The 15,693-nt window shown below is 48.0% G+C and overlaps 1 protein-coding gene across 6 annotated transcripts in view; it reads right to left on the bottom strand.

The window, feature by feature from the left end:
* Window positions 1-14,420, bottom strand: part of SPECC1 (sperm antigen with calponin homology and coiled-coil domains 1) — a gene marked incomplete at both ends in the record, with an annotated part of 176,713 nt that extends 162,293 nt beyond the window's left edge. For all 6 annotated transcript variants that reach the window (XM_082861467.1, XM_082861466.1, XM_082861465.1 and 3 more), the window contains one exon: window positions 14,274-14,420. In XM_082861467.1, the coding sequence (XP_082717593.1) occupies window positions 14,274-14,420 (147 nt within the window). The remainder of the gene's footprint in view (window positions 1-14,273) is intronic.
* Between the last annotated feature and the right edge of the window lie 1,273 nt (window positions 14,421-15,693).

Raw genomic sequence — 15,693 nt, forward strand, 5'->3', positions numbered from 1 at the left:
CAACAATACCCCAGGCTCTGGGCTGATAAATAGGAGGGCGTGCCAGCCCCATCATGATCCTAGACTAAGGCTGCACTCGCTCCCCTTCCGCTTACCACCAGCAGTGGCTGCCTCTGACCCTTCCTTACATCAGAAACACCGGCACTGCCAAGGCACCGCGGTAAAAGCCAAGCGTTGTAGTGACTGGCTTGATCTAACCTCTGTTTCAAACACAGTGAATTTTGACTATTAATCCTAAGGCAGACTTTACATTCATTCCACAGACAATATGGAAACTCTGTGATTAATCACCTTGGGTCTGGATGAAACAACATTTCACACCAAAAGAATGTGATTCAGGGAGGTCCTGAGAAAACGCCCTTCTCCCCCACACTTTGCTCTTTTGCCCCTTTTCCCCCATCCCTAAGGTGTCCTGTGGGATATGGGGACCATCTGAAATATCAGCTGCTGCTAATAGTTTAAAGGTTCAAGGGCGTTTCGGCCATTGAACAGCCTTTCATATCTGATTTCATCCGACTGCCTTCCATCCAGATGTGAGAGCCAGGAAGAAGTGGGCCGGGAGAGTCGGGTCCCGGGGAAAGAACCGAGGGCATCCCTTCTGGGTACCATCGTCCCAGGGAGCCCAGAGCAGCCCTATGCACATACCCTGGGGAAGAGAGAGAGAGAAAGGGGGAGTGGGGCCGGAGCAGAGACCCTGGGACTCCTCCCCTCTCAGCACGACCCCTGGGGCTGCTCCCACCGTCCTGGACACTGTGACCCGGAAGGCCTACTGCAAGCCGGGCGTCCATCCTCAATACACACAGTGTACTTAGTCCACGGGGCCAGGCTGCACGCGTGTCAAAGCGGAGCAGGCAGGCCTGTGCTCTGAGTTAACGTCCAGCAAAGGGCCTGGTTCCTGTGCAGTGACTCAGAAAACCAGGACGGGAGAGGCGGGTGGCCTCCCGGAGCAGGTGCCCTGGAGCAGGCCTGGAAGACCACCAGGCTTTTATCGGCAGATGAGGCAGCAAAGCATCCCGGAGGCCACAGGTATGTGCTAGAGGGTGGGGACAGGCAGCCGGGGAGAGGGGGAGCAGCGTGTGGGACCAGGGCAGGACCCTCCAGATTCCCCAGGTCTGCAGCAGTGATAAGGATTCAGACTTGGTGAGCTGACAACGGGGACACCCATGTGTCTGCAGCCAGGTGAACCCTCCGGCTGGGGCTGCGCTGGGGAGAGCCCTCTGTCAGCAGGACCAGAGGAGGCACCTAGGGGAGGTGGAAGGAGGGCAAAGTCGAGTTCTTGCTTTGAAGACACGGAGGACGGGGCTGTTTGGAGGGCCGGGGGCAGAATTCAGGAAACGGACGGGAGCTGATGACACTGGGCGGCATGGGTTCTTCTAGGCCCTTTACCCACAGATTTCTTCTCATTCAAACCACAACTCTGCCATGTTGGACATGAGAAAACTAACATGAGATTAACTAACTCACTCAAGGCTGTATGGGTAAGGCAGAGTGGGACTTAAGCCCGGCACTGTGTTTCCAAGGGCTTTAACATTCCCGCTGGGCCGGAGACCAACAGGAGTCAGAGGCTCTGGCCATACCTCATGGGGTGAGGGCGAATAAATGGGGCTGCAGGAAAGCCACATCACGTGGGCGGCCCAGGTTGGTGACTAAGGGCACAGGCTCTAAGTCCAAACCTAGAATCCTGGGTTGGAATCTTGGCTCTGCCTCTTACTAGCTGTGTGACCTAGGGCAAATCACTTTACCTCTCTGTGCTTTGGTTTCTTCACCTAAAAATCAGATCTAGCAATGGTACCTACCTCAGAGTGTAGCTTTTAGGCTTAAATGAGTTAGCCATAGGACGTGCTTAGAATAACAGTGTCTGACACATAGCGTGCTTTTAACAGATGCCGGCTATAATCATAACCAACACAACTCATCGTCATTATTTTTGTTATTAAAGGAAAGCAAGAATGAGAAGGGACTGTTTTAGGAAAAGATTAAGGCAATGCAACAGGGATTCCAGAGGGCACAGTAGAACTTTTTTTTTTTCTCAGCGGCCATGGCCCACAGGCCCAGCCGCTCTGTGGCATGTGGGATCTTCCCCCGTGTCCCCTGCATCGGCAGGTGGACCCTCAACCACTGCGCCACCAGGGAAGCTCACAGTAGAACTTTTTAAAGCAAGTCACTAACCTCCCTGGACCTCAGACTCTCCGTATTTTCATAACAACGTCCAGGAAACATTCATGGTGTCCGTGCTTATGAGGTACCAGGCACAGCCAGGGATAGCAGACTCTTCACATGGCTATTGTGAGAAGTGGGAATGAAATATACAAAACACCTTGGCACAGGGCACCTGCTCCACACATGACAGCTGTTCCTGAAAGTTCTGTTGCTTCTACACACCATGCTAGCCCTGAAGCCCACTTCTGAGCTCCATTTTACCAGCCGCACCCAACTTACTCTGCCTCCTCGTGGACTTTGGGGTCCCACTCTGTATTATAAAAAGATCTGAGCCCATCCTTTCCAGGTGAAAGGATAAGTCAGACACGTTCCAGGCCAGGGGCATGCCGTGTCTCCCTACCACGCACACGGCGCGTTTGGGTGGCAGCAAAGCTTTTACAGGGAGCACTTCATTTCTCCTGCACCTCCCACAGGGAATTCCATCAGAGAAAGAGTCACGGCTTAGAAGGTCTCCCAGGGGGCAGGGCCTACAGACCCCAAAGCGATCCTACCAGTCCTCTGAGGCAAACTGCCAAAGCCTCTCTTACACCGTCACTATTTTTTGAAGGCAACGTCAGACACAGAAAGCTATGAGTCTCCGTTTCTAAGTCTTTTTCTTTCTCTGTTTGTGGCTGCATTCTTGGCTTTGTTTCCTAGTCATCAAGTGCAGCCTCAGCACCACTTGAGATTTCTGGTTTGTTATAGAAGATCCCTACGAAAGGGTTGGTGTTGCTTTGATATGCTTGGTAAGTATTTTCACTATCGCTTCCATTGATATTCAAGCCGCTGAGCACCTGTACCTGAAAGCTGACAGAAGGAAAACCTTGGAACAGCTCACAGGTGAATGTAACTAAGAAATTCCTTCAGTTCCACAAAGATGGGGTGGGGGGTGGAGATGCAAAGCTTTCAAATCATCACACAGAACACAACCCGGTCTTTAAAGGGAGATAACATGTTCTGGTTGGAGCAGTGGTTCTCAAACTTGAGAGTCCCTCAGAATCCTTGGAGGTTCTGTTAAAATGCAGACGGCTGCCTGCACCCCAGCCCGCAACCCTAGCATCACCACCAAGCTTCCGAATCCCTAGGCCTGGGGCAGGGCCTGAGGATTTGCATTTCTGGCAAGCTCCCAGGTGATGCTGATACTGCTGGTGTGGGGACCACACTTTGAGGACCAAATGGTTTACAGCAGCACTGTCGATGGAAATATTATAAGAACCACAGACCTTAAGTTTACATGGTCGAATAGGAACATGAAAAAACGTAAAATGAAACAGGTAAAATTAATTTTAACGATATATTTTCTGAACCCAATACATTCAAAATAGTATCAGTCGATGTAAAACACATTAATAAGGTCTTTTACTTCTTTTGTAGTCACTCTTCAAAATCTGGTTTGTATTTTTTTTCACCCCTGTGACTCATTTATTTTTTCTTTTAACATCTTTATTGGGGTATAATTGCTTTACAATGTTGCGTTAGTTACCACTGTATAACAAAGTGAATCAGCTCTATGTACACATATGTCCCCATATCCCCACCCTCTTGCATCTCCCTCCCACCCTCCCTATCCCACCCGTCTAGGTGGTCACAGAGCACCGAGCTGATCTCCCTGTGCTATGCGGCTGCTTCCCACTAGCTATCTATTTTATATCTGGTAGTGTATATCTGTCCATGCCACTCTCTCACTTCGTCCCAGCTTACCCTTCCCCATCCCCGTGTCCTCAAGTTCATTCTCTACGTCTGTGTCTTTATTCCTGTCCTGCCCCTAGGTTCTTCAGAACCTTTTTTTTAGATTCCATATATATGTGTTAGCGTACAGTATTTGTTTTTCTCTTTCTGACTTACTTCACTCTGTATGACAGTCTCTAGGTCCATCCACCTCACTACAAATAACTCAATTTCATTTCTTTTCATGGCTGAGTAATATTCCATTGTGTATATGTGCCACATCTTCTTTATCCATTCATCTGTCGATGGACACTTAGGTTGCTTCCATGTCCTGGCTATTGTAAACAGAGCTGCAATGAACATTGTGGTACATGACTCTTTTTGAATTATGGTTTTCTCAGGGTATATGCCCAGTAGTGGGATTGCTGGGTCGTATGGTAGTTCTATTTTTAGTGTTTTAAGGAACCTCCATACTGTTCTGCATAGTGGCTGTATCAATTTACATTCTCACCAACAGTACAAGAGGGTTCCCTTCTCTCCACACCCTCTCCAGCATTTGTTGTTTGTAGACTTTCTGATGATGCCCATTCTAACTGGTGTGAGGTGATACCTCATTGTAGTTTTGATTTGCATTTCTCTAATGATTAGTGATGTTGAGCATCCTTTCATGTGTTTGTTGGCAATCTGTATATCTTCTTTGGAGAAATGTCTATTTAGGTCTTCTGCCCATTTTTGGATTGGGTTGTTTGTTTTTTGGATATTGAGCTGCATGAGCTGCTTGTATATTTGGGGGATTAATCCTTTGCCCATTGATTCATTTGCAAATATTTTCTCTCATTCTGAGGGTTGTCTTTTCATCTTGTTTATGGTTTCCTTTGCTGTGCAAAAGCTTTTAAGTTTCATTAGGTCCCACTTGTTTATTTTTGGTTTTATTTCCATTTCTCTAGGAAGTGGGTCAAAAAGGACCTTGCTGTGATTTAGGTCATAGATTGTTCTGCCTATGTTTCCTCTAAGAGTTTGATAGTGTCTGGCCTTACATTTAGGTCTTTAATCCATTTTGAGTCTATTTTTGTGTATGGCGTTAGGGAGTGTTCTAATTTCACTCTTTTACATGAAGCTGTACAGTTTCTCAGCACCACTTATTGAAGAGGCTGTCTTTTCTCTACTGTATATTCTTGCCTCCTTTGTCAAAGATAAGGTGACCATATGTGTGTGGGTTTACCTCTGGGCTTTCTATCCTGTTCCATTGATCTATATTTCTGTTTTTGTGCCAGTACCATACTGTCTGGATTACTGTAGCTTTGTAGTATAGTCTGAAGTCCAGGAGCCTGATTCCTCCAGTTCCGTTTTTCTTTCTCAAGATTGCTTTGGTTATTTGGGGTCTTTTGTGTTTCCATACAAATTGTGAAATTTTCTGTTCTAGTTCTGTGAAAAATGCCACTGGTGGTTTGATAGGGATTTCATTGAATCTGTAGATTGCTTTGGGTAGTACAGTCATTTTCACAATGTTGATTCTTCCAATCCAAGAACATGGTATATCTATATCTCTCCATCTGTTTTATCATCTTTAATTTCTTTCATCGGTGCCCTACAGTTTTCTGCATACAGGTCTTTTGTCTCCTTGGGTAGGTTTATTCCTAGGTATTTTATTCTTTTTGTTGCAATGGTAAATGTGAGTGTTTCCTTAATTTCTCTTTCAGATTTTTCATCATTAGTGTATAGGAATGCAAGAGATTTCTGTGCATTAATTTTTTTGTATTCTGCTACTTTACCAAATTCATTGATTAGCTCTAGTAGTTTTCTGGTGGCATCTTTAGGATTCTCAATGTATCTGCAAACAGTGACAGTTTTACTTCTTCTTTTCCGATTTGGGTTCCTTTTATTTCTTTTTCTTCTCTCATTGCTGTGGCTAAAACTTCCAAAACTATGTTGAATAAGAATGGTGAGAGTGGGCAACCTTGTCTTGTTCCTGATCTTAGTGGAAATGGTTTCAGTCTTTCACCATTGAGAATGATGTCGGCTGTGGGTTGGTCACATGTGGTGTTTATTATGTTGAGGTAGGTTCCCTCTGCCTACTTTCTGGAGGGTTATCATAAATTGGTGTTAAATTTTGTCGAAAGCTTTTTCTGCACTATTGAGATGATCATATGGTTTTTATCCTTCAATCTGTAATGCAGTGTATCACACTGATTGATTTGCGTATACTGAAGAATCCTTGCATTCCTGGGATAAATCCCACTTGATCGTGGTGTATGATCCTTTTAATGTGCTGTTCGATTCTCTTTGCTAGTATTTTGTTGAGGATTTTTGCATCTATGTTTATCAGTGATACTGGCCTGTAGTTTTCTTTTTTTGTGACTGTCTGGTTTTGGTATCAGGGTGATGGTGGCCTTGTAGAATGAGTTTGGGAGTGTTCCTCTGTCTGCTGTATTTTGGAAGAGTTTGAGAAGGATAGGTGTTAGCTCTTCTGTAAATGTTTGATAGAATTCACCTGTGAAGACACCTGGTCCTGGGTTTTTGTTTGTTGGAAGATTTTTAATCACAGTTTCAATTTCAGTGCTTGTGATTGGTCTGTTTATATTTTCTGTTTCTTCCTGGTTCAGTCTCCGAAGGTTGTGCTTTTCTAAGAATTTGTCCATTTCTTCCAGGTTGTCCATTTTATGGGCATATAGTTGCTTGTAGCAATCTCTCATGATCTTTTGTCTTTCTGCAGTGTCAGTTGTTACTTCTCCTTTTTCATTTCTAATTCTGTTGATTTGAGTCTTCTCCGTTTTTTTCTTGATGAGTCTGGCTAATGGTTTATCAATTTTGTTTATCTTCTCAAAGAACCAGCTTTTAGTTTTATTGATCCTTGCTATCGTTTCCTTCATTTCTTTTTCATTTATTTCTGATCTGATCTTTACGATTTCTTTCCTTCTGCTAACTTTGGGGTTTCTTTTGTTCTCCTCTCTCTAATTCCTTTAGGTGTAACGTTAGGTTGTTTATTTGAGATGTTTCTTGTTTCCTGAGGTAGGATTGTATTGCTACAAACTTCGCTCTTAGAACTGACTTTTGTTCATCCCATAGGTTTTGGGTCATCGTGTTTTCATTATCATTTGTTTCTAGGTATTTTTTGATTTCCTCTTTGATTTCTTCAGTAATCTCTGGGTTATTTAGTAGTTTAGCCTCCATGTGTTTGTATTTTTTACTGATTTTTTCCTGTAATTGGTATCTAGTCTCATAGCGTTGTGGTCAGATAAGATACTTGAAACGATTTCAATTTTCTTAAATTTACTAAGGCTTGATTTGTGACCCAAGATATGATCTATCCTGGAGAATGTTCCATAAGCACTTGAGAAGAAAGTGTATCCTGTTGTTTTTGGATGGAATGTCCTATAAATAACAATTAAGTCCATCTTGTTTAATGTACCATTTAAAGCTTGTGTTTCCTTATTTATTTTCATTTCGGATGATCTGTCCATTGGTGAAAGTGGAGTATTAAAGTCCCCTACTATTTTTGTGTTACTGTCAATCTTCCGTTTTATGGCTATTAGCAGTTGCCTTATGTATTGAGGTGCTCCTACGTTGGGTGCATAAATATTTACAATTGTTATATCTTCTTCTTGGATTGATTCCTTGATCATTATGTAATGTCTTGCTTTGTCTCTTGTCATAGTCTTTATTTTAAAGTCTATTTTGTCTGATATGAGGATTGCTACTACAGCTTTCTTTTGATTTCCATATGCATGGAATATCTTTTCCCATCCCCTCACATTTAGTCTGTATGTGTCCCTAGGTCTGAAGTGGGTCTCTTGTAGACAACATATATATGGGTCTTGGGTTTTTTTGGGGTTTTTTTTTTGCGGTATGCGGGCCTCTCACTGTTGTGGCCTCTCTTATTGCAGAGCACAGGCTCCAGGCGTGCAGGTTCCAGACGCGCAGGCTCAGCGGCCATGGCTCGCGGGCCCAGCCGCTCCATGACATGTGGGATCTTCCCGGACCGGGGCACAAACCCGTGTCCCCTGCATCAGCAGGCGGACTCTCAACCACTGCACCACCAGGGAAGCCCCCATGGGTCTTGTTTTTGTATCCATTTAGCCAGTCTATGTCTTTTGGTTGGAGCATTTAATCCATTTACATTTAAGGTAGTTATCGATATGTATGTTCCTATTACCATTTTCTTAATTGTTTTGGGTTTGTTATTGTAGGTCTTTTCCTTCTCTTGTGTTTCCTGCCTAGAGAAGTTCCTTTAGCATTTGTTGTAAAGCTGGTTTGGTGGTGCTGAATTCTCTTCGCTTTTGCTTGTCTATAAAGGTTTTAATTTCTTCACTGAATCTGAATGAGATCCTTGCTGGGTAGAGTAATCTTGGTTGTAGGTTTTTCCCTTTCATCACTTTAAATATGTCCTGCCACTCCATCTGGCTTGCAGAGTTTCTGCTGAAAGATCGACTGTTAACCTTATGGGGATTCCCTTGTATGTTACTGGTTGCTTTTCCCTTGCTGCTTTTAATATTTTTTCTTTGTATTTAATTTTTGATAGTTTGATTAATATGTGTCTTGGAGTATTTCTCCTTGGATTTATCCTGTATGGGACTCTCTGTGCTTCCTGGACTTGATTGACTACTTCCTTTCCCATATTAGAGAAGTTTTCAACTATAATCTCTTCAAATATTTTCTCAGTCCCTTTCTTTTTCTCTTCTTCTTCTGGGACCCCTATAATTCAAATGTTGGTGCGTTTAATGTTGTCCCAGAGGTCTCTGAGACTGTCCTCAATTCTTTTTTTTTTTTTGTGGTACGCAGGCCTCTCACTGTTGTGGCCTCTCCCAATGCGGAGCACAGGCTCCGGACATGCAGGCTCAGCGGCCATGGCTCATGGGCCCAGCCACTCCACGGCATGTGGGATCTTCCCGGACCAGGGCACGAAGCCGTGTCCCCTGCATCGGCAGGCAGACTCCCAACCACTGCACCACCAGGGAAGCCCTGTCCTCAATTCTTTTCATTCTTTTTTCTTTATTCTGCTCTGTGGTAGTTATTTCCACTATTTTATCTTCCAGGTCACTTATCTGTTCTTCTACCTCAGTTATTCTGCTATTGATTCCTTCTAGAGAATTTTTAATTCCACTTATTGTGTTGTTCATCATCGCTTGCTCTTTAGTTCTTCTAGGTCCTTGTTAAACATTTCTTGTATTTTCTCCATTCTCTTTCCAAGATTTTGGATCATCTTTACTATCATTACTCTGAAGTCTCTTTCAGGTAGGCTGCCTATTTCCTCTTTGTTTGGTCTGGTGGGCTTTTACCTTGCTCCTTCATCTGCTGTGTGTTTCTCTGTCTTCTCCTTTTGCTTAACTTACTGTGTTTGGGGTCTCCTTTCCGCAGGCTGCAGGTACGTAGTTCTCGTTGTTTTTGGTGTCTGCTCCCAGTGGGTAAGGTTGGTTCAGTGGGTTGTGTAGGCTTCCTGGTGGAGGGGACTGGTGCCTGTGTTCTGGTGATTGAGGCTGGATCTTGTCTTTCTGGTGGGCAGGACCGAGTCCAGTGGTGTGTTTTGGGGTGTCTGTGAACTTAGTATGATTTTCAGCAGCCTCTCTGCTGATGGGTGGTGTTGTGTTCCTGTCTTGCTAGTTGTTTGGCATAGGGTGTCCAGCGCTGTAGCTTGCTGGTCGTTGAGTGGAGCTGGGAATTAGCGTTGAGATGGAGATCTCTGGGAGAGTTTTTGCCCTTTGATATCACGTGGGGCCGGGAGGTGTCTGGTGGACCAATGTCCTGAACTCGGCTCTCCCACCTCAGAGGCACGTGCCTGACACCCGGCCAGAGCACCAAGACCCTGTCAGCCACAGAGTTTTGTTTTTCTTTAAGGATAATTTGCTTCATGGAGGAAGAAGTATAGGTTCTTCTGACTCTTTTCTATCTTGCTTGTTTCTCTTTAGGGCCTGACAGATTTGGTGCAGCAAGTTAGAAGGGAGACTAGAGAAGATTCCTAGAGAATGTCTTAGCTACGCCTTCTTGTGGCCACAGGAAGCTGCAGTGGGTCCCGCCATCTCGGGGTGGATCCTTTATTCCCTTCCCAGGATGGTGTATCTGAGGCAGGGCTTAGCAGAGGCGGGAGGTGGGGAAGCCAGCGTCTCTGAGGACGTCAAGGAGACAGGAAGATGGCGAGGCGACCGCTCTGGTGTGTATTTTGCACTCAAAGCACATGTCAAGGGCTCATCGCCACACGGGGCTGGTGGCTCCTCTACCAGGCGGCGCAGGTGTAGAGCATTCACTCCTGAAGGATAATGACAGGGCTGACCGGGTCCCCGAGACTCGTAGAGGACATAAACCTTAAGACTCTGCTTTCCGGGCACGCTGAACCCTGGCCACAGGAGACTGGGCAGGATCAATACATGACTCGCGAATAGCCAATTCTTCTCTTGCTTTTGTTTTAACCAGCCAGAAGCAAAGAAGCAGCTGGGCCTTCCAAGGGATGAGGGAGGCTTGGGCCGGCAGGCAGCCGTGCTTCATACCACGTGCAGGCGACAGAGAAGCAGAGACAGGTGACACGAAGTCCTGGGACACCCCAGTCTATGGTCCTGGCCTATCTGTGCTCCGGTCTTGCACCTTTGGCCTGCACACAGTGACCCGGGAACCTCAGATCTGTTCCATATATTTCTTTTCTGCTCAAGCCAATGTTTTGTCATTTGCGACCAGGAGAGTCCTGACTAATAGACTTGGGCCGCGTAAGTGGCCGGTGTGACGCAGCCTGTCTGCATCAAAGCAGTCCGGGTACCTGCCTCCCTGTGCTGTGCTCAGAGACACAAGGAAGACTCACGGCAGCCCCTCACATCACCCCGTCCCATCCAGGCTCCTGTTCCCCCACCTGCTCCCCCAGGGCTCCTTCAGCTCAGGCCAGCATCTGCAGTAGGGTATTTCATCCTACTTTTGGTGCATTTGTTTTAGTTTTCCTATTTGGGGCTAGTGAAAACACATCTGTCCATCCCATATGTGTCCATCTCCTACAAAGCAGTCATAGTAAGACGTTAACTGTGGCATCCAGGTGGTGGGACGCTGTGTTCACTGTGTAATTCAGCTTCTCTGAACGCTGACAGATTTCTGTAGTAAATACTCAGGGGGAAATCTGCTTGCTCTTCTGTCCATCGCTGTTGCCTCTTTCTCTTCTGTTCTCCGGGTTTTTTGTCTGCTTCCTCTGTCCATTGAGGCGGACAGCAGAGACAGGTACAGGGGGGTATGGCTCTCTGCTACTCCGTCCCCCAAGCCCCATCATCCTCTTTTACAGGGTCGGGCCGGGGAATCCCAAGGACCAGGACGAGAGCTGAGAGTCTCCGCAGGAGTATCTGCTTTGCCCCTGACATTTTCCCCGTGGAACCAGTTTCCAAAACACACACCAATCAAAGGCGGAGCGGCCACCGTTTCATTGTCTTTAGGAAACACACGAGCTTCAGACCTTTTTTGAAACACTGCTTTTAAAATATTTTAATGTATTCCAGAAGCTCTAAGGGTCTGTTCTGGGGGAAATGTATGTATTCATTTAAAATCCGTATTAGGGCTTCCCTGGTGGCGCAGTGGTTGAGAGTCCGCCTGCCGATGCAGGGGACACGGGTTCGTGCCCCGGTCCGGGAAGATCCCACATGCCACGGAGCGGCTGGGCCCGTGAGCCATGGCCGCTGAGCCTGCGTGTCCGGAGCTGGTACACCGCAACGGGAGAGGCCACAGCAGTGAGAGGCCCGCGTAATGCAAAAAAAAAAAAAAAAAAAAATCCATATTAGAGATGTCTCCCAAATGTGCTATAGGTCAAAGATAATTAAAATCATGGAAATAACAGTCAAGTCTGGGATATTAGAATAATAATCCAAATTGTAAGTAGGACACTTTATCCACATTTACTCCTTGTGGCAAGTACGGTGCTCGTCCCATCTCAGAGCTCAGGGCAGCTACCTGGCTTGCCTGACGTTTCACAGCTAGAAAGGGGCAGAGCTGGTGGTCCCAATGCGGCCGGGGGTCCCGACCCCCTCTCCTCCTGTTCCCACATCCATCACCCCGGGGAGAACAGGTGTGCTTGGGCATTCAATCCACGCCGAGCGCTGCCAGGTAGCAGGTGCTCTCCTAAGGGTGAAGGACACAGCTTGTGACAAACAAAAGAGCAGATGGTCCCGGCCCTCGTGGGGCTTCCAATCTAGCCATGGGGAGATGACAGTAACCATGCAGGTGGGTGTGAGGGTCCTAAGAGCTGAGAAGGAAAATGAGGCAGGGCGGGGAGGACAGGCCGAGGCCACACTTTACACAGACTGGTCAGGGGCGCGCCTGACAAGGTGACCTTGAGCACAGACTTAGGGGAGGAGAAGCGGCAGAGTGCAGGGGGTGGAGGGAGGGATGCCCCAGGCTGAGGGGCAGCTACCACACCTGGTTCGCACGAGGGACAGCGCCAGGGCACCTGGAGGCCGTGTGTCTGGAGCCTGGGCAGCCTGGGGGGCGGTAGGGGTTGGACTTTGCTCCCCTCTGAGTCGGTGGGGAGAGTCTGGAGCGTATTAAGCAGAGAAGTGACATGACTTGTGTTGAAAGGACCACTCAGCTTCTGCTGAGAACGGAGCACAGGCCTCAAGTGAAAAGCAGGAAGGTGGTGGCATGTCCCCGGTGGTCCCCAGGAGGCAGTGGGAGCTGGTGGGAGTTGACATCTATTTTTAAGGTAGACAGCATTTTGCCGATGGACCACGGGATGTGAGAAAAGGAGGGTCCAAGGATGATGCCACGGGCTCTGGCCTGAGCGACTAAAAGATGGAGTTGCTGGGGACTTCCCTGGTGGCAAAGTGGTTGGGAGTCCGCCTGCCAACGCAGGAGACAGGAGTTCGAGCCCTGGTCCAGGAGGATCCCACATGCCGCGGAGCAGCTGGGCCCGTGCGCCACAACTACTGAGCCTGCGCTCTGGAGCCTGTGAGCCACAACTACTGAGCCCGCGTGCCACAAATACTGAAGCCCACGTGCCGAGAGCCTGTGCTCCGCAACAGGAGGAGCCGCCGCAGTGGGAGGCCTGCGCACCGCGGCGAGGGGTGGCCCCCGCTCGCCGCAGCTGGAGAAAGCCTGCATGCAGCAGCAAAGACCCAACGCAGCCAAAAATATAAATAAATAAATTTTTTAAAAAAAGATGGAGTTGCTGTTTACTCAAATGGGAAGAGTCACCAGGGGCAGGGGCGGTAGGTTTGGGGGGCAGGAGAGATGGAGAGGAGGAAGAACAGATTCAGTTTTGAATAGGTCACCTTCAAGGTGCCTTGTAGACATCCAAGAGGTGGTGTCACAAAGGCAGTTGGAGGAGTGCTGGTTGGAGATGCACATTTGTGGGTCATCCACACATGGTGTTAAAATTCATGAGAGCAGAAGCTGTCATCTAGAACAAGTGTCCTCACCAGGGACGGTGCCGTCCCTCATGGAGTGTGTTGGAAATCTGTGGGGGCATCTTTACTTGCCACTGCAATTGGCGGTGCTACTGACACCTAAGGGACAGGAGGATGGAGATCGTGAACGTGACAATCTTGCACAAAGAATTGCCCTGCATCCCACACGTCTCACGGATTCCACAGACACTCAGCGGTGGAGCATCTTCTTATTGTTATCCGAGCCAACAGCATCCCTTTGTTTTACATGTAAAAACAGTGTATTTCTTGCACAACTTTAAGATACACTCAACTTTCTAAGAGTAACGAGGGGAGGCTGCACTTGGGTTCAGAACTTTACGAAGAGCGCTCAGCATTCAAACCAACATGTCACGCGTCTCCCCCCCAGCCTTCCTGGTACCTGAGACATCAGCACGACAACCCTGAATCCGTCTGCCCAGAGCTGCCATGCCCACAGGGCTCCAAGGAGCATGGGGGTCCTTCAGCGGAGTCACACGCAGGCAGACGTGGGTAGAAATGCGGTTTACTTACCTGTAAGCGATGTTCCCTTTGTTTGGCTTTTATAGTTAGGATACTACACTGACTTCTCCAAAGTGTGTGTGTAGGTAGGTGACACGGTCTCTGAGTTTCATCTCAGGGTGAGGAAGGAGGCCCCCCAGCCCACCTGATATTAGGAACCCCTGGGGGGTCAGAAGGAGCCAGCAGTGGAGCCCCCAGGGGCTGCCCGGGTCAGGAGAAAGGAACACGGAGAGGAGGGAGCCCAGCTGCAGGCAGGTGGGGAGCTGACACCTGGACTGTCAGCATCCTGGTGACGCTGAGCCCGTCTAGCGGGCGCTGGGGGTAAACTCTGGCTGGAGAGTCCACGTGGTCCAGGGCAGGGGATCCCAGTCACCCTGTTAAGCTGCACGTTTCCCCTCTCCACCCCAGGGCACTCCGACTGCCTCCCCTTTGCTCTGCGCCTTTAGGTCAAGCAATGCCGGGGCTCCTGGGGCCTTGCTCACTGTCACGGGGCGCCCAGCAGCCCTGCCCTGTGTGTCCCATCCATACCTTGCTGAGTCGGGACTCAAATGCCAGCGAGGTGGACGACTTGGAGCTCTTCATGCCGGGAGGGGGGGCGGGGAGGGGTCGCACGCGGTCCACCCCACGGCCTCCCACTCTGGTGACTGGACTCCAGGGCTTGGCTGCACTCCTCATGTCTGTCCCAGTGGGTCCTTCTGTACAAGAGCAGAAAAGAAAAAGCGTGTGTCCACACTTGAACCACCTGCTGAGACATATCACAGAGATCCATCCCCACGCACCACGGGCACCACCGTGGTCATGGAGAACGAGCCTTCGGGATGGGGCTGCACATAGAGCATCTTACTACTGAGAAGGTACCTTTGCAGCAGGTTTCTTTCTCTGGCTTCACTGCAGCTTTCATGAAACTATTAGTAACACATGTGCGGGCTTCCCTGGTGACACGGTGGTTAAGAATCCGCCTGACAATGCAGGGTACATGGGTTCGAGCCCCGGTCCGGGAAGACCCCACATGCCATGGAGCAACTAAGCCTGTGCACCACAGCTACTGAGCCTGCGCTCTAAAGCCCGCGAGCCACAACTACTGAAGCCCGCGCGCCTAGAGCCCGTGCTCCGCAACAAGAGAAGCCACTGCAGTGAGAAGCCCGCGCACCGCGATGAAGAGTAGCCCCTGCTCGCCGCAACTAGAGAAAGCCCGCGCGCAGCAACGAAGACCCAACGCAGCCAAAACTAAATGAAAATTTTTTTAAGTGCAATATTACCGATGCTCTGACATTACTCTTTGGCAAAATGATGGCTTCTCCTTGGCCAGGGGCACCTAGCACAGTCTTACTGCATATATATATATATATATATATATATATATATATATATATATATCTCTATATCCCCACATAAAACAGGTCAGCTTGAGTCAAGACACGTTATGTCCATAAGCCTTGCCGTTTTAGGGTTGATAATTGAGCAACTTAACGTAATTTCCAAGTAGACATAAATGAATTACTTGAAAAACAGATTTCACAGAAGCACAGGTTTTTTCTTCTTTTGGACAAAAATGGTATCAAAAATTAATAGGGCTCCCTCAATAAATGTGTGAGATAAATTTTTAAAAATTAATAGGGCAGCTTTTAATTGGGCAGACCTGACATCATAGGACAGAGTTACCCACCCTAACTAAAACATTCTATGAAAGACAATTTATGCCAAGGAGCAGGATGCGGTTAAAGACCTGGGGGGTGGGGGAGTGTGAATCCGCGTCCCAAGGCAAGCAAGACAGCCTGAGTCCTTCGATCAGTGCTGAGGAGGTGGGCCGGCCGCCTCTTAACCTCTCTGAGCCCATTTTGTTCTCAGTAGCACAATGGGGCCCTGACTCTGCTGTCCCCGTGGACTCTCATGACCAGGGATGTGAGACAGAAGACCAAAACCGCAGACAAGAAACAAACTGAAAAAA

Source organism: Leucopleurus acutus (assembly GCF_964270905.1).
Source record: "Leucopleurus acutus genome assembly, chromosome: 19".
NCBI lineage: Eukaryota > Metazoa > Chordata > Mammalia > Artiodactyla > Delphinidae > Leucopleurus > Leucopleurus acutus.